General features: G+C 33.6%; 3 protein-coding genes and 1 non-coding gene across 9 annotated transcripts in view; 2 read left to right on the top strand and 2 right to left on the bottom strand.

Moving 5' to 3' along the window:
• The window catches only part of LOC125861987 (uncharacterized), a 10,135-nt gene extending 289 nt beyond the window's left edge, over positions 1-9,846 (bottom strand). The window contains exons 1-10 of one of the 5 annotated variants that reach the window (XM_049541946.1): positions 9,521-9,844; positions 9,372-9,411; positions 8,509-8,548; positions 8,279-8,373; positions 6,303-7,377; positions 5,146-5,377; positions 4,535-4,670; positions 4,051-4,145; positions 3,832-3,955; positions 3,318-3,703 (exon numbers count right to left, since the gene is read on the bottom strand). In XM_049541946.1, the coding sequence (XP_049397903.1) occupies positions 3,638-3,703; positions 3,832-3,955; positions 4,051-4,145; positions 4,535-4,670; positions 5,146-5,377; positions 6,303-7,377; positions 8,279-8,373; positions 8,509-8,548; positions 9,372-9,411; positions 9,521-9,615 (1,998 nt within the window). In that variant the 5' untranslated portion in view covers positions 9,616-9,844 and the 3' untranslated portion in view covers positions 3,318-3,637. Of the gene's footprint in view, positions 1-3,317; positions 3,704-3,831; positions 3,956-4,050; positions 4,146-4,534; positions 4,671-5,145; positions 5,378-6,302; positions 7,378-8,278; positions 8,374-8,508; positions 8,549-9,371; positions 9,412-9,520 lie in introns of those variants that run through there. The other 4 variants (XM_049541949.1, XM_049541947.1, XM_049541948.1 and 1 more) reach the window with 4 other exon arrangements.
• A 1,692-nt stretch (positions 9,847-11,538) lies between these two features.
• LOC125861992 (uncharacterized) lies at positions 11,539-15,902 on the top strand. The gene is made up of 12 exons (XM_049541953.1): positions 11,539-11,987; positions 12,296-12,470; positions 12,556-12,639; positions 12,761-13,002; positions 13,162-13,381; positions 13,475-13,639; positions 13,835-13,966; positions 14,141-14,254; positions 14,665-14,712; positions 15,044-15,122; positions 15,470-15,526; positions 15,689-15,902. Exons 1-12 carry the CDS (start codon positions 11,839-11,841, stop codon positions 15,718-15,720), a joined length of 1,497 nt encoding a protein of 498 aa, XP_049397910.1. The 5' UTR covers positions 11,539-11,838; the 3' UTR covers positions 15,721-15,902.
• A 391-nt stretch (positions 15,903-16,293) lies between these two features.
• On the bottom strand, positions 16,294-20,973 carry LOC125861982 (protein WEAK CHLOROPLAST MOVEMENT UNDER BLUE LIGHT 1-like). Of its 2 annotated transcripts, none has more exons than XM_049541939.1 (4): positions 20,861-20,973; positions 19,057-19,812; positions 16,754-18,638; positions 16,294-16,671 (listed from the first exon to the last, which is right to left on the bottom strand). In XM_049541939.1, the coding sequence occupies exons 2-3, from the start codon at positions 19,774-19,776 to the stop codon at positions 16,788-16,790; spliced, it is 2,571 nt and encodes an 856-aa protein (XP_049397896.1). In that variant the 5' UTR covers positions 19,777-19,812; positions 20,861-20,973; the 3' UTR covers positions 16,294-16,671; positions 16,754-16,787. The 2 variants fall into 2 exon arrangements, with proteins under 2 accessions (XP_049397896.1, XP_049397895.1); XM_049541938.1 differs by having other exon boundaries at positions 16,797-18,638.
• A 1,701-nt stretch (positions 20,974-22,674) lies between these two features.
• On the top strand, positions 22,675-22,747 carry TRNAR-CCU (transfer RNA arginine (anticodon CCU)). The gene has a single exon. It is a non-coding gene; the product is annotated as a tRNA-Arg (tRNA).
• The last annotated feature ends 287 nt before the right edge of the window (positions 22,748-23,034 follow it).

The raw sequence follows: 23,034 nt of genomic DNA, 5'->3' as shown, positions 1-23,034 counted from the left end.
AAAAAAAAAAGAAGTAATTTAGTGATTATATATAATATAATTATATAAAGTGATTTAGCACTTATATATAATTACCTCATGAAAAACTACTTAAATAAATGAGGTAAATAACAACTGTAGTTTCTATAAAAAGGAGTAATTGGTGAAAAAGAGAGTACGGGGAATATGAAAGTTATACATGTAAGTTTTAAAAAAATTTACCACTCTTGATTCAAAATTTATAATTTCATTTTTAATCGGTATTTTTTAAACCAACTATCTAGATACAACCTTGGTTTTAATTCAAAAGTATTTTACCATCTCCGATTTGAATAAGAATTAGTTTATTTGATTAAGCAAAGTAAACCTTTTAGGTGTATTTTATAGAGATATAATAACATAAAAATAGGCTCTAAAACTGATTTTTAGTGTGTAAAGAGAGTTATTTATCATTTTCATAAAAATACACTTGGTATAAGTGAATTCATGGGATATTTATTATTTTATTATATAACTGTAGCATATATTGACAATGGATATTAAAAAGTGTGCATTTTCTCCCTCATATGAAAATTCTCCCTTCTCTCTTTTTTTTCTTTTATTTTAATGAGTTAATTAAGATGAAGTGTAGCAAGCATGTTTGGATATCGCTATTACATTAAAAAAAGTTAAATAAGAGCAGAGAAATTTAAAATTATACAATTTATCAAGTTATTTGCAATTTGATAAGATACACACTTTAATATAAAAAATAAAATAAATAAGTTATAATCTACGCTCAGAACAATTATTCTTATCTCAACTATAAATACATACTTAATTATATGATCATCAACATATGTATTTTCTTCTAATCCATAGTAGAGAAACAGTAAGTAAAAGGATATAAAAAAATAATTCATTAGCTTTCGAGGTGACGAAGTGAATGCATTACCTTCTAAGAAATTAATTAATTTTCTAACTTTAACTTTATTCATGGACACGTATAAATTTCGAAAACTATTTATTTCGATTCTCTCACTTAGATGTCATTAGAAAATAAAGAAGGAACTATAAATGGAGGTAAAACTTTAAAATAAGCAAAGAAAATACTTACATGAATGGCACAAGTGCATTACAAATAATGAAATAACGTGCATATTTATTTTCTTTCTAATTTTTGAATTTAATTAATGTTATGGCTTCATCAACGTAACGTACTTAAAATCTAATTGCACATAATTCATGCTATTATTGTAATTTAAGATAAACGAAATGATTCCTTCATTTCTAGCTTTCTAATCAAACTGTGGATCAAATGATTTAAATTTCACAATATTAAACAAAATAAAAAATAATATAATCATGTCAAATATAAATATTCATGTCAAATTAATATTGTAGAAAATACAAACAAAATGTCATCAAATTGAAGACGATTGACCAATGCTTGAGTTGTAGTTGAACAAATTTATTGAAGACGATTGATCAATGCTTGAGTTGTAGTTGAACAAATTCATGGAATGATATGAACGTGAATAGAAGTCTTACATTAAAAACATGGTGTTCCGATAGTCGAAAGGTGTGAAGCCAAATCGTACTAAAGACAATGAAAAGATTTGGAAAATGATAGATTCCCAAAAAATAAGTAAAGTTAGTTTACTTTGTCGATTCGGAACTTTTAGTCGAGCTGATGGCAAGATCGATATTTTGTTCGAGGTTCAAGAGGAAGGAGAGGAACCACGCCCAAAGGCTGAAATACATTGAAATAATGATCTAAATAATCTTTTATGTTTTTAATTAGAAAATACCGCCAACCAGATTGTGTCAACATCATAGCATTAGGGGCACTTTGTAGTATTAAAAAGAGAATTATGTGAATGTTAAACACACTGTGATGTTTTAAACACATAACCTGACAGTTTTTTAAATTAAAAAATTAATTTTAAATTCGATATTTCATATTAATGTTTTTAATCGAACGTGTGCACGTGCGCAAGCAGTTATTTTGGTGTCTCTTTGTTTTTTTTTAAAAAAAAATTCTATTTAGCTTTTGTCTTTTTCTTTCTTTATGTTTTGCTTTTTTCCTTTAAAAATATAATAATAAAATATTAACTAACTATAAAAATACAAAAAAAATTAAAAGCTAGATCAAAATAAAACACGATTTAAGAAAATTAAAATTATTATCTTATTCATTAAGACATAAACAAAAAAGAGAAAACATTTTTGTTTTTCTTTTCTTTTGTAAAATGAAAAAAATTATTCTAAATTAATGTTACTCTATTTTTAATTTTTTATAGTTTTCAATTTTAAAAGTAGAATTTAATAAAAATGGAAATAACTAATTTAAATCTAAAAGAATTATTTAACAGTAAAATGATGTAAAATTTTTAATTTGATAATAATAAATGATTTTAATGTGACTCTATTTTTATTTATTTTATAGTTTTCAATTTTAAAAGTAGAATTTAATAAAAACAGAAATAACTAATTTAAATCTAAAATAATTATTTAACAGTAAAATGCTGTAAAATTTTAAATTTGATAATAATAAATGATTTTCACTTTAAGAAGGCAGATACGATAGTTATTTATCATTTTAATTAAGATACTAATAAATAAGTATATAAAATTATAATTGAAAATATTTTTTGAAATATAGAATTATTATTTTTTTGAAATATAGATTGAATTCTTATTTATTGATTTTTTTTATATAATACAAACACGATATGTTTTTTTTTTCATTGCTGACATTTTTTAATAATCTGTACATAATGATATAGAAGATATTTGAAATGTATTTAAAATTAAATTAAATAGATAATCATCTATGACTTAAAAACTGTCACAGATTGATTTTTTTTTAAAACGCTAAAAATTTAAATGATTGTAGAAAGTCTGTAAAATATAAAATAATTTTTAATTATTTAAAAAGACTGTTTTTGTGGTGCTGACACATAGGCGCGCGCTATCACCTCTCCTATAATATAGAATTTATAGATATAGATTAATATTATTATTATTGTTATTGTTATTATACATTTGTTTTGCTATAAATAAGGAAGTTGTGGAAACATATTATTATTATCATTATTAAATAAATACTTTTTGTCAAACAATTTTTAATTATTTTTTAAAAAACTCAAAATTTGAGAATGTAACTACTATTTTTTAAACGTGTTTTTTTTTTAAAAAAAAAACAATTTTTATTAATTTAAAACTCTAACTTATCTTCTAAAATAGTAACTTCTTTTCCTTATTAAAAATTAGAGATTAATTATGGCGCTAACACATATGCGCTATCACCTCTCCTATTATATTTATATATATATAGAGAGAGATATAGATTTTCAAAATATTACTTATCTTACCACTAATTAAGTGTTTCCTACGTATGATACATGCATTTTTGCTACTAGATACACAAAATAGGGAGATAGGCGAGCGAGATTGGAGAGAGAGAAGAGCGAGATTCGTATGTATCTCAGATACAAGTGTGATACATGTGAATCACACTAGATACATGTATCTGGAGTAATTCACATATATCTTGGCGCCAGATCCCTGGGATAATATACATGAAAAACCAAGAAAGTCGGCTATTCCTAAAAATTGGCACGTAATGAATCTGATGTAGCAAAAGAGATTACCAAATTCATGCAACCACAGCTTATCAGGAAGGTTTACAGAAGTATGCTGTAATGGCCTTCAACTTGCCATTTAAGTAATTCTTCTCCACCTGAAGACATATGATGAATCACTCTCATTCCAAATAAACCAAACGAAGTAAATAAGCAATGAGTCAATCACAGTGAAGTCCATTCTCTTCATAACTTTATCAAAGAGTTTTGAATGCTGGATGAATACCTCTAATGACCATGGTGGATTCGCGGACAGTGACAATTCTGCCAACTCATTGATATCAACATTTCTTGGGAGGAACATGACAACTTTGGAGGCAATTCCCCTGCCAATGTTGAAGAGGAAGTTCCTGTAGTAATAGACAAAGAAGCACAATTTCAGAAGTACTGTTTGAGGAATATAAGAACTAAGGCAGAAGTTTCGAGGAAAATCTAAATTGCATACCCATCATGCGGCCTAAGCATGGTTTTCATGTCAAATGTTCTTTCCTTCGAATAGTCTGGTCCCCCCCAAGGTGGTGACATAAAGACTACATCTGCCTGAAGCAAAGCAAAGACTATTTTAAATCTTGAAACTAGGTAGAGGAGAAAAGGAAGGAGAGAGGGCAAAACTTGAACGAAGATTTTCATGATCAAAGAAAATAACTAGAGTGCCATCAAAGCTGAAATAAACTATCACATACAAAATACGTACAAACTAAATCTGACAGCAGGGATTCGGGAAAAAGAATTCTAGTGCTGAATTATTTCTCAGGAAGAAAATAGTAGCACGAAGTGAAAGACCACTCTCTTGCAATGGCTAAACAAGGAATTTTCTCAACCTTCCCGTTGAAAGAAGCAACCAAAGCATCCAAGAACAATGACAGAAGACTTCTACTAACATTAATATATAATTTATTAATCTTTTGCGAATAAAGAAAACTTGTTACCTTCATATTAGGAGCCAAAACAAAAGAATCGCCTCTAATAAAGTCTATCTGGTCACAAACTCCATAGATGGCAGCATTATATTGAGCTAAGTCTATTCTCTTTGGATCAATATCGATTGCAATGACATGCTTACTCCTGAAAATAGTTATCCATTGAATTAATAACAGCTGGTATTTGAGTGTGCTGTCACTGAGAAAAAGTATCCACATTCTTAGCCATGCCAGGATGGATAAGAAAAGCATTCAAAAAGTGATGCATAAATACATTCTATAGATATTTTTCGTTTACTGATAAAAAGAAATATTTCCTATAGTATAGACAAATAGTAATCCCATTATTTCAACAACGAAGATGTAAAGCAACTAGCAGAGCAGTATGCCTCAAGTGCAGACAGTCTTCAAAGGTAGTGTACAGGGAACAAAGGACGCAAGTCTACCAAAAATAATTATAGGACCCAAAGCACAAGATGTCAAGATCCAATATGAGGTCCAAGGATTTTTGAGCTTTGCACATTAACAATGGGATTGAGATGACATACTTGCATTCACAAGAATCTAAGGACTAATATAGCACATACCAAAAGCAGAAAGTGAAACGTGGCCGTACTCACCTCATAGCAAATTGAATTGAATTCCCACCGACTCCAGTAAAGAAATCCACTATAGTACCAGAACCACAGCGAAGTGCATGATGCTTGGCTATGGCCTCTGGAGTAACTGAGAACCATCCTTCTCCGTCCATCTTTATTCCATCATCATATTTGTTAAATAATAGATACCTTTGACACCAATATTTGTTCAAACTGGGAGATATTTCTTCATTAGTATTGCAGAATTCCAGCTCTATGGACCAGGAAAAGAAAAGAAAAGAAATGAAAATTCATTAACCAAGGATAATAGGATCTTCAAACTTTAGTTAGCTAGAACCATTAATAGATCCGACACATATAAGGAGTTACAGAATGATAATAGACATAAATGGAGATGGAAGTGACCCAAAGTAACCAGTGTCGAAGTAGTTTACTCAATAAAGCCAGCAATCCCAAAAAAGACTTTCTTGTTTCTGACTTAGTTTATCAAAATGATTTCAACTCTAGCTACAAGCATAGTCATTGTAGAAAGAGATTCTAAACTTAGGCTACAATCAGCAGAAAATTTCAGGAACAAAAATTCTTAGGAGAAGTATATGCTAGTTATCAAATTCAACAATTGTTAAGTTCAACCTGACAAAATATAGCAATCTAGTTGACAACACTGTTAGAAAGAAAGACTTAAAGCAGGGATCCAGCGATAAACTAATAGTTACTTCTAGAAGGTTCTTCGCTGCACTCAGGCAGAACACGGTATGGCACAACCAAGTCCAGAATCGCACAGGGTTACTGTTTACTATTAACTCAGGCCCAGAACTAATGACCATGCTTACCAACAATTCATATTATGATTACACCAATCTTCATACACATCATCGATGGAGAATTGACACAGTTAAATGTTAATGCCAGGTAATTTTAGAAGTGCCTAGCCCTTTTCTATTTTTGGTGTAAACATGAATATATGGAAGAGCTGGAATCTTCTTTTTGATGTTCTAGGATCTCTGTAAGTAGGTTATAGCTTAGTACATCTCCCTATATTTCCTTGTAATTATGGACACTGCAGTTTTTATGCAGCAAATAGCTATACAAAAAATGTTACCTTCAAAAAAAAATATGCAAGGTAAATTAAAGCATATAAATGTAAGGCAAGATAAGGAACACTCTAGTTCACAAACCTTGAGCTTCTGGCAACTTCCATTTGGATTTCGTTTTTCTGACTCTCTTTTTCTGTTTTGTAGAGCTAAGAGTACACAATTTGTCAGCAAATTGTCCTGCTCCTTCTGATTCATTGAGCTGTCTGTCCAACAATACATCATCCTCTATAAATCCATCTGCAATGTCAAGCTCAGACGGTAGACTTGCAGAAGTTTGCAGATCATTAGATTCTTTTAAATCTGCATCATCCAACTCCACCATCTCAAGTGCAGTTTCTGGTTTTTTGGTGGTAAAATTAGTAAATATTAGGTCGTCCATTCCTGGAGGTGGATCCCAAGTACATTGCATAGTCACAATGTTATAGAAGTAGTTCCTTTGGTAATCATTGTCCCAATAAAATCTCCAATCATTAGTAGTTCCTTCACAATTATTATTAGTTGCATTACAACTATTTAATTCTTCACCAACATCATTGCAGAGTAGCCCATCTTCTGTGTGATGTTCAGCCATTTGTGTAGCAATAGACTCCACTTGCTCTCCAGATAAAGAACATTCCATACAGGCATACTCCATCTGCTCTCCATTTAAGGGATTTCCCTCACAATGACCATTTAATGCCTCTCCACTGATCCATCTACTGTCAACTTTGCTATTTATTGGACAGCTTTCTGCATGGTTTCCACATTCCAAACTTGAGCCAACCATTACTCCAACATCTTTTTCCAATTGAATTTTTTCACATATAGAGACATTATCCTTTGTATTATCCAGACTAAGACCCGATTGATGATTGCAAGCAATGCATTCAAGGGATGTGTGAGCACTACCAGCGCTCAAATTGTTCAAACCTTCCTCTCCACCATTAAGACAATGAAAATCACCATCCCCAGTACAGAAGGATGAGAATCCACTTTGTCCAAGAAGTGACAAGCAGGAAGAATCCTTGTTTGAGTTGTCATGCAGAGTACCATTAGACTCGCATTCTTCCTTCAGCTCTTGTATTGAAGTTAGCACTTCATCCTGGGTATTCTCGCACAACGGAAGATTCTTCTTTCCATCCTTTCTTTTTCCCTTAACTGTTCGATTTCTCTTCTGCTGGAAGAGATAGAGAGATACAGGAAAGAAGTTATACCCCTCACATGAGTGCAAAACAGCAACATAGTCTAGGAAATCAAATTTATAGAATCCATGCTTTCATTGAACATATTTTATTTTTCATTAACCATGGTGTCTAGGCCAACATGCGCACATCTCAACCAATTCCAGGTGTACCCGCTATCTCCCACCAACACAAGTACCAGGTAACTCTGTCTACCAAGGCTTGAATAAATGAAAAGAAATCACCGAGTGATGTTTCCTCCTGCTAGGATTTGAACCTGAAAGCTCGCGGATATCAATCCACTTCATTGACCACTACGCTACACCTTGGGTATTTTTTCAACATTCTTTTGGTAATAGGAATGAGTTTCATTGAAAAGTTTAAACATAAAATTCAATTATTTAATGAAGATCTGTTACAGGAACTTGAAAGAAATAAGGATTTCAGTCAACATAACATGAGTGAATATCCTTAATAAGTTGATTTTAACACAAAAACTGTTTGAATTTCTTACCCCTATTCTATTTATCAATTTAGGACCTGACTTGCACTATTTGTACTTCAGATTGTAACCCTTTAAAAAGACTCATCTCTCAATTAAAAAAACAATACCATCGAAAAACCAGTCTCACTATCTAAAAATCCTGGGACAGTACTCGAAACAGAACCTGTAACTTTCCTATGTTTTTCAGAAGACAATGAAACAGAAATTATGCAGAGAGCCAGAGACAGAATATGAGCAAAATCAGGAATGCATCAACTATTATACCAAAACAAAGCACCTTAAAGTGTGGCACAATTATTTATGGGAATGATTTATAGAGGTATACTACTTGGAGCTAGAACTGTAAAAAAAACATATGAAGATCAAACAAGTTATACAAGAAAATTGGATACCTCCTTGTTGGTGTGGAATGAAACAGGAAGGCCCATTTCATTCATTTGTCTGGCAAGCTCCAAATCTTCCGGTAAAGAGCCAAATTCTGCCAAGACTAAAAGAGAACTGCATATTAACTATATAAAGTACACGATATTTTACTCCTAATTTTCCAATATCTCCCCAATAACCCAAATATCAAATGTAAGAAGTAACCAGAAATTAGCTTATGATACAACAGAGTACTTGCCATTTAGTGGGGACGCATTACTTTTGTAGACATCAGTGTTCTGCACAAATAAATAGATAAATAAAGGTTATAGAGATGCACAATCCATAAACAAAATCAAGCCACAACCCAAAGAGAGGGAGAGAGTGTGTGCTAGTGAGTTGTGTGCACTAATCTTGATGTCCCAAAACTCGGCATTTCAGCTTTGAAACTCAGTTAGTAAAGGACATACCGCTCTGCCCTTCTCTACCTAAATAACGACTTGGTTCAACAGTCAGAGAGCTAAAGGGTGTGAATGTCTATGTGTGCATATATAACTTTTATGTTCGAAAAATCAGTATTTCAGCTTTGAAACTCCATGTTGTAATGGACATACTTCTCTCTACCCTTCACCACTTGCATGAAAACTTGGTTCAAAGGTCATGTTCCAAACTTGTGACTTGGGCATATAACCATACATCCCATATTGTACAATCTTTTCTGTTGAACCAAAGCCCCGTGAGAGTGAGAGTATATATACATACATACACATATACATATGTATTTCCATAATGATATGTATGTGTCTGCATTAAATAAGCTTCAATTCCAAACTGGTTGGTATCTATGAACTACTATATGTTGCTCCAACTCTTCAAATATGTCACCGGGTGCATGTTGAATCCTCCAAATGAGTGCATTTTGGAGGATTCTACACGGGCGCAGCAACAGTTTTGGAGAGTCCAAGCAACATAATCAATCAATACACTTTATCCCCTTCATTATTGAAGCCAATTTAAACTAGAACGCGCGTTATTAAAAAAAAAAAAGATTCATTTTTTTGGCTTCTACCTCCACTATGCACATACACCGTTGAAACAATCAAAAGGGGCAGCTAAGCTTACCGCCGATTCCAACAAAAGCTTCCCTTCTTGCGAATAATCTCTGAAAAAAACCAAAAAAAAAAAAAAAAAACAGTTTGAAAATTCACTTGCCCTAATAAGCTAATTTTAGACATTCAAATTTTTTTAAAAAGGGGACAAAGAGTGCTAACGAAAGATGAACTTCAGTAAGCTTGAACAAAGATCCCAGAGCTGCAATTGCTGAACCTTCTTCTTCTTCTTCTTCGTGAAGCTTTACAGTTTCCATTGTTTCCGATTAAAAAAAAAACTACTTACTGCAGAAAGTTCAGTTCTGTCGATTCAAAGAACAAGGAAACATATATATATAGGGAAGATGATGAAGGAAGATAAACGGGTTCGGGTCGGGTTTTGAGTTGAAACGCCATTGATTCAACTAAGACAGTCGAAACGTTGAATTTGCAGGAAAACTTGGAAATGGCGGCGGTCCGACCCGTTTGGACACAAAAAGGTATTTCGAATTCACGGCCGCTATTTTTCAGGTGCGCATGGAACAAATTATTCATATGCAATAGCTCAATGTATACTTGGTAAATTCGCGCTCCCATACAATAGTTTGTAATTAACTGTTCGATAGAACAAATATAATATACTTATGCTATATCATGAGTTACACCAATTCAATTATTTCATACGATTATCTTTGTGAAGGTTGATTGACTTGAACAACACATATTTTAGTTTTCTTCTTTTATTATTATTGCTACAATTTACTCACTTTGTTCACTTTTACTTGGCAGATTTTGTTTTATAAGAGTCAATTTGGCTAATTTTTAAAGCTATATTGAATTAGATTAGTTTAATATTTTAAATTTTAAATTTAGATGTTTGAAAACTATTCAAAAATTACATTTTAGAATGTTGATAAAAATTCATGTGATTTGACTATCTAGAAACGAATCATAACAAGTAAATATAAACATAGAAAGTATTAACTTTGAGGAGAAGAATAGTGGTAGTTGAACTTGTAGGGGTCCAATACTTGTTAAAACAACAAATTGTTAATTAGCACTTGAACTTACTTCCTTAATTATTCCATAATTATTTCCACTACTAAAAATGTACAAGTAGCTATTTGTAGGTGGTATTATATGTTGTAATCCAATTTATTATAATCCTATTAAGATGGTCCTTGAATAGAACATTAACCTACTTTTACCTATTTGCCTTTTTTTCAAAGTCAACCATTAATTAAGTATTAATCTTTTAGTTTCAATCACCATTAGTTGAAATGACCCATAATAATAGTGATTCTCCACTTATCTAAATATAAAACATTAACAAATTCTTTTCTCTAATTTAGTTGCAAATTAAATACAACAATTTTTAAGATGAAGTTTTTCTTGTATTGCTTTGTTTACACTTGAGTTTCCTTTGAGATTATTAACATGTAATTTCAAATGCTTTAAAGAAATAAAATTTATTTTGTACATTACATAATTAATATAAGTTGTATGAGAATTATTTTTATTTTATAAATTGATAGATCCAAAAAATTTAGGATGTGGGGTCCACTAACTATTTTGTGTGTATGAGAAAATAGTTAAATTTGCTCCTAAACTTTACTAAATGACTAAATATGTAATCATTTATTTAAAATTGACCGTGTATAAGCCTGATATACTAATTAAAGTGTTTAGATGTTTACTAATACTCCACTCGTCAATATGTGAGTCACTTTATATAAAAAACAACATACCTAAATACCTCAATTATTAGTGATGATTATATTTAAATCATTTCACATAATTTGGGGCAAATTTCATACATTTTCCCTAATAATATCTGACCCATTGTTGAATTTGTCACATGTCAAAATGCTTCTCTGTCTAAAATTCTTTACACCTTTTTTAGTATAAGTTGAGATATTATTGGTAAAGGCGTTTGATGGACCATTCTTCACTACATATGGTTATGTCATTGGGTTCATAATCTCTCGTTGAAAAATTACACTTTATATAAGGTCAAAATCATATTCCTATGCACATATAATAAATGGAAAATCATCGTGTTTATTTCTTTATATTTTGAAATCTCATGATAAAAATCCTGACTCCGTCACTGATGATTGGAGTCACTATCACTCCATTCTCAGCAAATCTCATATGCCAATACAGCTAATTCATCTGTACTATTGCCAGTTGACAGCCCACCAAAACTGTCAAGATTTTGCAGGCCTGACAACACCAACTTTCTCCTTTTTTTTTAACTTCAATTTGCTTCCTACTTCACTCACTTTCAAGATTCTCTTCTTCTTTCATTTTACTTCTTATGTTATATACTAAGAAACAGACAAATATAGTCTTTTGTTAACTGAATTTACTGATACTATAAACCAGCTGACTTCAAATCTTGAATCTTTTTTCTTTTTTTGTTGTTAAACAAGACACCCTTTATATATTTTTTGTTTTTTATTCAATTTTGGGATCTGGGAAGTTTTAGTTTGGATCAAATGGAAGGAGCTGATCAAGTGTTCAATTCAATGGAGCCAGAGTTCTCTGTTTCATCACCGGTTACTCGACAAAAAGCAGCTGCTGCTAAGAAGATCATTGAGAATCATTACAAGAATCATCTTCAAGGCTTGCAAGATCGCAAAGAAAGGTTCTTTTTTTAATGTAATGTTGTGAGGATTCATTGTGAATTGATTAGATTTATATATATGTTGGCAATGTAGAGAACTTGTTGTACTTATTTCGTTGTTGTTACTGTTCTTTATTATTTCGTTGCTGTTACTGTTCTTATATCTGTATTCTCCTTTTTCAAACTGTTTGAAAATGCCTTTTTAAAGCCGAGGGTCTATCAGAAATCAACCTCTCTATCTTGTCTACCCTCCCTAGACTTCACTTGTGGGATTTGTTGTAGTACTTCTTGTCTTTTTAATTGTTTTCTGTTATGTTTGTGATTTTCAGGCGAAGAACGTTGCAGAGGAAGGCACAAGAAGCACAGATACCAGATGATGAGCAAGAGAAGATGCTGAGGAATTTGGAGAAGAGGGAGACTGAGTTTATGAGATTGCAGAGGCATAAAGTTGGAATTGATGACTTTGAACTGTTAACAGTCATTGGTAAAGGCGCATTCGGAGAGGTATATACATAGTCTTTTTACAACTCTATTTCATAGAATTGTTTTCTGTAATACATGTTTTCATGATGTAAATTTATTAACACAGGTCAGACTTTGTCGATTTAAAAGTACTGGTGATGTTTTTGCTATGAAAAAGTTGAAGAAATCAGAGATGCTTAGCCGAGGACAGGTAAACGTTGATGATACAGCAAAATATAACATTCTTATGAAATGTTCATATAAGTCTATTTGCAGTTCTGATCATCAGTCCAAGCATGCTGATATACATGAACTTCTTCTGGTTCTTTCAGGTTGAGCATGTTAGATCCGAGAGGAATCTGCTCGTGGAGGTAGATAGTCGATGCATAGTGAAACTCTTCTATTCTTTCCAAGATTCAGATTTCTTATACCTTATCATGGAATATTTACCTGGTGGTGACATTATGACCTTATTGATGAGAGAAGACATTCTTTCTGAAGATGTCGCGCAGTTCTATATGGCAGAAAGTATTTTAGCAATTCATTCTATTCATCAGCACAATTATGTGCACAGGTAGTATCTGCACAATGCATCAATTGACATTATCATTTCTGTTTCCATGCTTTTGATGCTATCTCATATGTCATTATAGTTACGTGTACGCGAGCATGTACAGGCTTAGTCTGCAATTTCTTCACATTGCAGCTGATTCAGGACTTATTCTGTTTTCAGGGACATTAAACCTGATAACCTTATATTGGACAAAAATGGACACTTGAAGCTTTCTGATTTTGGTTTATGTAAACCACTGGAAAGTAAATATTCATCGCTGTTGGAAGCTGAAGATTTGACAAGTCAGGAGTCCTTAAGTGAGACTGCTGATAGTGATAGAGCTCCATGGTTAATGCCAAAAGAACAATTACAACAATGGAAACGAAATCGTCGTGCCCTGGTATGTACTTGTATTCCATGTTCTTCTATTTAGTTTTTTTGTCGATTGAGTATGCCATGATTGAATTAACTTATCAGCGGAACTCTTCTGTAGGCGTATTCTACTGTAGGTACTCTTGATTACATGGCACCAGAAGTTTTGTTGAAAAAAGGATATGGAATGGAATGTGATTGGTGGTCATTGGGAGCAATCTTGTATGAGATGCTCGTAGGTTATCCTCCCTTCTGCTCAGAAGATCCAAGACTCACATGTCGAAAGGTACTTCAATATTTATTTGATGGTAAACATAAGATAGTTTCTTCCACACATGACGACTCTAGAATGATCTTCTGAATACTTTGAACATTTTTTGGGCAAGAGGAATGAGTTTCAAACTTGTGCTCAGCATCCTGTTAGCATTTACAAGTATCCTTCATCTTTGTATGATGTGTTATCTTTCTTTTTATGTATCAGATTATCAATTGGAGAGCATGCTTGAAATTCCCGGAAGAACCAAAAGTATCAGATGAGGCTAAGGATCTGATATGTCGTTTGTTGTGTGATGTTGAATCAAGGTTGGGGACTAGAGGAGTGGAAGAAATAAAGGTAAATAACCGCGAAAGAGATGAACTAATGCCAACTAACTGTGAAGACACAGTCTTCAGAAAATTAAAAATGGAAAATGTTCCTTTTTTCAAAGATCTGGATCAAGTTAGTATGCTGTCATGACGTCTCTATTTTTGTGGTTTTCTTCCTCTGAATGTGTGAATATGTTTCTAGGCTCATCCTTGGTTCGAAGGAACTAAGTGGGATGCACTTTACGAAATGGAAGCTGCCTACAAACCCATTGTTACAGGAGAATTAGACACTCAGAATTTTGAGAAGTTCCCTGAAGTGAGTATTCTTGCTTATCGAACCCTTACTGTATTCATTTCACTTTCTAGGGAGGATGTAGTCGTTGTAAATTACAGTTCATGACAATGAGACCAGTCAGAAGTCATCCTTTTGCCTCATGATGAGTGTGACATTTTCGAAAATCATGAAGATACCAACCACCTTTTCGTTACTTTTGTAACTTCTACCTGCAATTCGACTAATTCATCCATCATTTATGAACTTGCTCTGTTGAATCTTGGCTATTTCCAAGCAGTATCAATAGCTATCTCCCTTTTGTCTTCTTATAAAGTCATCATTCTCTTGCATTTCACTTCCATAATCCTTCTGTTCTCCACATTGAACCATGTAGTTTATGTGAGATTTTCCTTAAAACAACCTCTTTTTTGCTAACTTTGTTTCACTTATAGGTAGAAGGTACACAATCAACAACACCAAGAGTAGGACCCTGGCGAAAGGTAATGGTTACAAGTTCACAATGCATTACTTCACTCCGTCCCCTAAAAAAAACAAAAACTCAATGTTAGAATGTAAGTACAGTTAAACTTCTCTGTAACGACATTGTTTGTCCGGATACTTTTTGGCTGCTATAGCAAGAAGTAGTCATAGATAACATATAATATAGTAACATAATATGAAAGTCTCCAAAGAAAAGTGAAATGTTGTTATTGAAGATGATTGTTAGAAAGAGGGCTAACTGTATCAACATGACGATTCCAACGCGCAGATGCTAACTTCCTATTTAGTATTTTTTGGACTGGTTCCTAACATGTCGATTTCAACCTGCAGATGTTAACATCAAAAGATGCCAATTTTATTGGATATACTTACAAGAAATCAGACATCCTTAAATCAGCTGGAACTTCAGGTGTGCTATCCTTTGGAATTGTTGTGAATAAGTCATTGTTATCTCTACAATTCACAAGGATCGAAATACATTGCTTGAACACGTTCTCAAAGTTTGTCGATTTTCTCTCCAACCTATTTTTCTCATGGTATCAGAGCGTTAAGGTTCATATGTAGTGTTAGAATCAGCATCAGATTTGCTCACTTGTCACGAAAAAATCTTCAAGGTTGAAGAAAGTAGCCAAATTGTTCCCATACTAAGATTTCTAGACCCTTTTTGCCACTAATGTAAAGCTTTTCCATGAGTAACACTGTCTATACACTGTTGATATACTGCTAATTTTTCAAAGGCACTTCTTCATCATGCAGGGATAGACGCGAGTTCAAATGGATCAAAGCCTCCTCCATCATTAGTATCATTATTTGGTACGATAACTTTACATGATTTAACATGCACCAGTTGAAACTCGAATCATGAGATATCGATGAATGCTGCTAAACCATATGATGTTACTTCTGTTCTATACAAGTTTCTCAGCTTCCTTGGCTAAAAGCTGCTGATTCTTCCTGTGCTTTTTTTAACGACAGGTCGTGTAGACTTGCAAGACACAACAAAGTAGGACAACCAAAAGAAGAACAGCTGAATTTGGAGTCCCCTTTGACTGTCCTTTCTACTGAGGACAAGAAGCACAAATTGCTTGTGTATATAAGGGGAATAAACAGTCAACATTTCTCATATTTTTTTGAGTTTCACTTTTATCCTCTCTGGCCTTAACCATGTAATGGTAAATGTACAGGAAAAACATATACATGGCTCAACTCAATCAGAAAACATTTATGGGAAATATCAGTTTTGCTTCAAATATACTTTGGTTAATGCTGTGAATAGTATCTCAAAAGGACTCATCCTTTATAGGTCTTGTAAAGAGCTACTAAAAGGGATTAAGCTCGCGCACATGAGAAATGGACTGAGAGGTAAAAGTAGCATGATTTGCCATCACCCCTTGTGCGCGAGATAAACTTCTACTGGTTTATACTAGAAGAAGTAACAGAGATTATGTTCATTTGAGGTAAATAATACGTATAGCATATGTAACAATGAATGGTAATCATATGGTTTCAACATAGAAAGATTGAAGGCCAGGAGATCTTAGAATTATTTTAAAACTACAGAAAGTAAGGTTCAGCATAAATACATTAAATTAAAAAGGTATCTTCTACAGAATACACGATTCGTTACAACAATTTATCAGGACTATATGCAATAAAATGAATGAAACTATTACAAAACAAGCAGAAGTATTAGGATAGTAAAGAACATAGAACTCAGACTGTGAGGCGATTAGCATTGAAATGGTATGCCAAGTGATAGGAAAATTGATGTGTTGTTGCATTATATAACCCACATGAAACACAAGGAAAGTCATATCTTCACGAGGCCAAAGTTTTGAATTGCTGCTAGCTTTTATGCAGAACTAGCAGGAGTACACATTTGAAGCCGTCAACAACTTTAATAGGCAAAGGCTTACTGACAGAGCCAAACCTATGACAAACTTATTGCCCTCTATAATCTGTCATCCAGAAAGTGAGAATTACTTTAGTACTGTACAATAAACAACTTAGCATATACATAAATATTCTACAAGAATTTACCCTTCTCAAACCAAGAAAAATGGAGCAGAGATCATCATCTTGCCTTGGCCTGTGCTTTCTTTCTGCCCAGAAACATTAAGACGCGCGGGAAGAAGGACTTCTTCTTTTTCTTTGTGACCTTCACTTCTTGAGATGAATCAGTTTCACTCTTTGTTTGTACATTTTCTTTTGGATTTAAGGTTTGATGAGGTACTGCAGCCTCAGAAGCTTTTGATTCTTTATCCTCCTCAAAGCTCGTTTTTGAGCTCATTGTTTTGTTTACTGGGGTAACAGATTTACCAGATTTCCGTCTTTTCTCATGCTCCGCTCTCCATTTCCTCAGCTCTTGCTCTGCTGCCAATTTTCCTTCTTTGGCTTTCTCGGCCTTTTGCAGTGCGATTTCTAGTGCTTCCTTCTTTTCAGTCATCGCAAGATTAACCTCCTCGAGCTTGTTAAGACTACTCAACTCTGATTCCTTGGCTACTTCTATTTGGGACATAGCAGCAGACACCCTGGTATTAGCTTGTTTCTCTGCCTCATGGGCCTGCTTGCTAAGTTCATAATACTCCTCTAAAGAAAGTGTTACTCCAGTTGTCTCATCCGTTGTGCTTTCGGTTGATTCACTCTCTTGTAGAGCACTGATAGCCGCTATGGCCAACTTCTCTGAAGCTTTTGCAGCCTCTATCTCTTTTTTTACTGCAAGCAGTCTACTTTCCACGGTGCTAGATGCTGCCTTTGCTTGCTCCGCCTCTTCCTTTGCCTTCCTCAGCTCTTCCCGAACTGTTTGAGCGAGTAGCTTTGCACGATCGGCCTCTTGTGCTGCCTCTTGCAGTTGCTTCGGTAGCTCCACCATCTTTTCTCTTGCTTCTTTTTCCTTTATCTGCAAAAGGGAAATCTCTGACTTTGTTCGGTTCAACTCAGCTTCAAGAGATGTAATGGCAATTGCTGCCATTCCTTCTCTCTGTTGTATGGAAGCTAGTTCTGATTTTTCCTTTTCCAATTCTGCCTTTAATGCAACTGCTGCTACTTTCAGGCATTCTACTTCAGCTGTTGCTTTCCCAATGTTGAGTTTCACTTCTTCGAGTTCCCTCTTAGCTGATGCCACAACTGCTTGTATCTCATGATGACTTCTTTTATCCGTCTCTAATTGCTCGCCTTTCATGTTCCCTTCTTCATCAGCCTCCTGTTTCAACTTTGATTCCATGTAAGCTGCTAACTCAGTGTTGAGATCTTGTAACAAAGATGAAGCAGTATCTAATTTTGCTTTATGATCCTTTGCAGACAGAATTTGATGGTTTAGCCTCTCAAGCTCTTCTTCCGCCTGCTTCAGTTCGTTCTCCCAGTTTAGAGTATCTTGCTCTCTTGCCATAGCTGCTCCGACTCTATGTTCCTCGGCCTCTAGATGTGCAGCATGTGCAGCCTCCAAAGCATCCTTTGAAGTAATGAGCTCAATAGTCAAATCCTCAACTGTCTTCTCAACTTCATTTGATACCGAAACAGCTTCTTCTGCTTTTTCCACAGCAACATCTTTTTCGGATACCAATAACTCATAATCCTTACGGAGAACATCTAATTCGGAGTTAACAGATTTTAGCTCTGAAACTGCAGCTTCAAGCCTAGCTCTGGCAACTTCAAGCTGTGCTTTAGCTGCAATACTAGAGTCATCAGCAATACCCCGCTCCATCTCTTCGACCCTGAGCGTGGCAAGTTCCGAATCCTGTCTTGCTTGTTGCTCTTCTGTTTGTGCTCTCTCTAGATTGAGCTTTAACTCTTCTATGAGTCTCTTAGTGCTATCTAGTTCTTTCAAAACTAACACTTTTGCATCTTCTGCATCCTGACATTGTTTCTTATACAATGGGATCTCCTCTTGCACTTTTGTTAGTTCTTGCTCGATAAGATTCCGTCTCTGCACAACCAAAGATGAAAAAAAAAACGAACTTCTAAAGTCAAGAAAATAACATGAAATAGCCTGTTAGGCCAAGCTTCTGAGAAGAAAAAAGTGCTTATTCTAGAGAGTGAAAGGTCAAAAACACACATAAAGTACCTCAGTTTTTCGAGTTTCATACCTGAACTATCAGGTTTGCGAGTTTCCTACTTGAACTATTACAAACTATTTATCAAAACACAGCTCAACTATCAATTGTTCCCTTTTCCTATTAGAATGATGGTGGTATTTCAAGTAGCAAAAGGAAACAACTGATAGTTAAGATGTGTTTTGGTAAATAGTTGGTGATAGTTCAGGTATGAAACTAAAAAAATCGGGCTACTGTAGGTGTATTTTGATCGTTAACTCTATTTTAGAGAGTTGAGGTGTTGGAGAATACCTCTACTGTCTGTTGTCTATGAGCCTTCCAGTCGACAATCCCTCCAAACTTTGAAACTGCCTGTTTCACAGATTGGATTGGTGCTGCTGTATCGATATTAACTCTGTTTACGTCAACGTTCTCAGGCTGCTTAGACTGAGCAGTAGGCCCTGGGATCTTGATTCTGAGAGTGGGAGCCTTGTCAATGTTATTCGATGACTCTATATGACTACTATTTCCAGGTTTCGTCTCTTGGACGTGGGAAGTAGAACACGAATCATCAGCACTTTTGGTACTATTAGGAGAATCATTACTTGCTTGATCTTCTCCTGAATAATTAGATTGAATATGTTCTTCCTCTTTGGAACCACTTGGTTTTTCATTTGCTAGAGAGGATGGACTAGTTTCGGATAAAGCTGTTGATTTTTTATCGATAGGAGGCTCCGATGGCTTAGGACTATGTACAGATTGAGATGAGTCTTCCTGATCAACCATAGGTGTACTAGAAGCTCCTGTTGGATGAGTCTCACTCTTCTCCAACGACGAGCTTTGAGTAGCCTCTTCTGCATGCTCCGAAGCATCCACGTTTAGCTGCTGGTTCTCGGAGTTTGCTTTTTCATCCGCATTTTGGCTGGTTTGAGTTGCACTAAGTGATTGATCCTCGTCCGGAGAGGAAACAACAACAACAGGTGTAGGAGAGGACTCCGGAGCGTGTTGCTTCAGATCTTTAACATCTTCCATTTCCAGTTAAGAAAATAAGGATAACCAAGTGAAGACCTTGAAACAAATAAATCATAGAAAAAGTTAGGAATTAAGAATGGCATAGCTTAAAAGTGAAGAATGAGGTTCAAAGTTAGAAGCGGAATTTGAGTTTATGGATTCTGAATTCTAGAAAAAGACGCAACTTACTAGGTTCTTAATAATTTATAAATACATGTTAAGTTAATAGGTTCTAGGCAAAGCTCTAGCTCCACCCAAGGAAGGACATAAAATTGAACAAAACGATCACAAGTTTCATATCATAAAACACATAATGGAACATAAAACAGGCAAAAGTACAGCTCCGTACACTAAGCTCTCGCTACGCACGAAATCTAAAAAAAATCAAATTACAAGAATGTATTGTACATAGTATTACCCTTCATAAAATTGCAAGTTTATGGGATTAGTAAATTACAAGTTTCATATCATAAATCACATAATGGAGCATAAAATAGGTTTAGTGGTGCACTAAGCTTTTGCTACAAACGAAATTTGAGAAATAATCAAACCACAAAGGTACATTGTACACAATCTTACCCTTCATAAAATTGCACGTTTATGATATTAGAAAATTACAAGTTTCATATCATAAAGCACATAACAGAACATAAAACAAGCAAAACGCAACCCGGTACACCAAACTCCCGTTATACACAAAATTTGAAAATAATCAAACCACGAGGATATATTATACGCAACCTTATACTACATAATATTGCATGTTCATGAGGTCAATAAATTACAACTTTCATAATCATAAATCACATAATAGCACATAAAACTTGCAACAGAGCAGCCCAGCCCGATACACTAAGCTCCCACTATACACGAGATCCACAAAAAAAAAACCACAAGGGACAATTAATTATAACTTATAATCTCCTTTATCCTACATTTCTGCAAGAAGCTATTTCCACAACTCGACCTAAAATAAGAATTCAAGACATATTAATGACTCTCAATTCCTGGATCTTACCCACCCACACCCACATTTTGATGAAAAACTGTTAGAAATTAAAAACAAGAACAGAAAGAAGAAAAACAGAGCAAAAAAGGAACATACCAGAAAGCTATTTGAATATCCTCCAAAAAAATATAAAAATAATTGAAAAGTATAAATTTTTTGGTCCAAAATTAACTGCAAAACCAAAAAAAAAAAAACACACACAAATTAGATCAAAAGATGTTGAAAGAATTAAAAAAAAAAAACAATAAAAATGGCGTAGAGCTTACCTATATATATAATAAATTACAAAATTTGAGATAATTTTTTATGTTTTTATGAATGAATCAAATAAATAAATAAATAAATTTGGATTGAAAATGAGGATATGAAAAAGAAGAATAAGAAAAAAAGCGAGTTTATCAGCTCGCCTTTGTCTTTTTCTTCTTTCTCTTTGTTTGTGATTTTTTTTTTCTTTTCAGTTTTTGTCTTTCTGTTTTCTTCAATATAAACAAAACAATAATCTCTGCTTTCATTTTTTCTGATAAGAATGCTTAACCGTTAACAGTTAGATAAATATAATTAGTGGCTCAAAATATTACACTTGACCCAATAAATATGTAAGGTAATTTTTTGTTTTTCCGTTTTAGAGTCTGACTCATCGAAATTCATATTGAAAGGTCCTACTTTAATAAAGAAAGTGTGAATTTACATCCAAATCTCTAATTAAGTATAGATATATATTTATTTGTTATTTCAAATTTTTTATTAAAAATAAAAAAAAATACTTACTTCTCCGTTAAAATCTTTTGTGGTTGTAGGGGTAACTTGGAATTTCTTAATAAATAAAATATAAAACACATGGCAATTTCTATGATCAAAATTAACTCAATTTTTTTATTAATTTGTTTTGTGATTTTATTGAGTGTACGGTCCAAATGTGCTGGAAGAAAATGGGTGGTGATCATGATTCATGAGATAATAATTCAAAGGGTAATATGACTATTTTGGAAAATAGTAACCTTATTATTTTTTTTTAATTCATAATTATGTTTCTGTTCTCCCAATAAATTTTAGGGGTGTACTGTTCTACCATAATTATAAATTCATTTATAATTGTGATTGTTTTATAGTCAATAAGATTAAAATTTTTAGTTGTTAAGTCAACTCTTTTTGATGTGTCTAAATTCAATCTAATCCGTTTATTTTACACTTTTGTTTGCAATGGACAATTTAAAATTTAGAATTCATAATTTTTTTTACACGTACATATAATTTGAGCTAGACACATTAGGTTATGTTGAATTCATTGTGTCTAGTCTAGATCCTCTCTGCTTACGAAAGAGAAAATTGACGGTATGATGAATCGACAAAAATAATTTTGTCATAGTCCATGAGTTGCCATAATCTGAACTTGCTATATATAGTTGTACTCATTATATGTCTTCTTTCTGGCTCTGGGATTTCGAATCCTCTCTATGAACCGAAGTTTTAGCAACCTCGGGTGAGGACCTTCCGTTTAGGGGCGGAGATACTCGTGCCCAAAAAGAGAATAAGGTCGTATCTGGTTCCTATTTCGAAAAGACTTTGAGCTAGAGCAAGCGCACCACATACATAGTCTTCAGAAGAATGAAGAATTGTTGTGTAGGCTTCTCGAATTGTTAGATATATGATATTGCTTTTAAAGTTCTATACACAAAATATATTTACACATTTAGATGATCGTTGATAAGGTAATTATCATAAAAGGTTATAAATCTTTAGTAATCACTTTTCTAGCTTTCAAGAATTAAAAATATAAACATTGATGTGAAAAATTCTTACTTTAATATTTTTCTTACAAAAGTACTAGTAGTACTTAGAAAAATGAAGAAGTAAGGTCATTATTCTATGCTTAGAAATATTTAATTACAATACGCAAAATTTTACATGAAGCGCCTGTAGCTCAGTGGATAGAGCGTCTGTTTCCTAAGCAGAAAGTCGTAGGTTCGACCCCTACCTGGCGCGATTTTATGTTTTTTCCGAACGTGATTTTTTTGCCGTAAAAAAAATTTCATGTTTATAAGTTGAAAAGTCATAAGGCGGCGATTTTTCCTACTGCATGAAGTAGTAAAAAAAATTCATGTTTATAAGTTGAGAAGTCATAATGCGGCAGTACACACAAGTTAGTTTGATCAACTTATGATGATATTTACACAATGAACATGTAACAATGGATCGATGCTGCATTTTCGCGATAAACATAAGTTGATGGATGGAGAAGAAGGCCAGCATAAGCAATCTTTTAGAAAATA

The sequence above is a fragment of the Solanum stenotomum genome, chromosome 4, assembly GCF_019186545.1.
Source record: "Solanum stenotomum isolate F172 chromosome 4, ASM1918654v1, whole genome shotgun sequence".
Taxonomy (NCBI): Eukaryota; Viridiplantae; Streptophyta; class Magnoliopsida; order Solanales; family Solanaceae; genus Solanum; species Solanum stenotomum.
Note: the sequence above shows the minus strand (reverse complement) of the source record. Positions and strands in the feature narration are given on the sequence as shown.

Bases quoted from the DNA above. Each gene is read 5' to 3' on its own strand.
- LOC125861992 (XM_049541953.1), top strand. From the start codon at position 11,839: ATGGAAGGAGCTGATCAAGTGTTCAATTCAATGGAGCCAGAGTTCTCT. The intron at 15,123-15,469 runs GTGTGCTATCCT...TTCATCATGCAG, and splicing joins TAAATCAGCTGGAACTTCAG to GGATAGACGCGAGTTCAAAT. The intron at 15,527-15,688 runs GTACGATAACTT...TTTTAACGACAG, and splicing joins ATCATTAGTATCATTATTTG to GTCGTGTAGACTTGCAAGAC.
- LOC125861982 (XM_049541938.1), bottom strand. From the start codon at position 19,776: ATGGAAGATGTTAAAGATCTGAAGCAACACGCTCCGGAGTCCTCTCCT. The intron at 18,639-19,056 runs GTATTCTCCAAC...TTGGTTGTGCAG, and splicing joins ATAGACAACAGACAGTAGAG to AGACGGAATCTTATCGAGCA. The intron at 16,672-16,796 runs GCAAGATGATGA...TCTGGATGACAG, and splicing joins GAAAGAAAGCACAGGCCAAG to ATTATAGAGGGCAATAAGTT.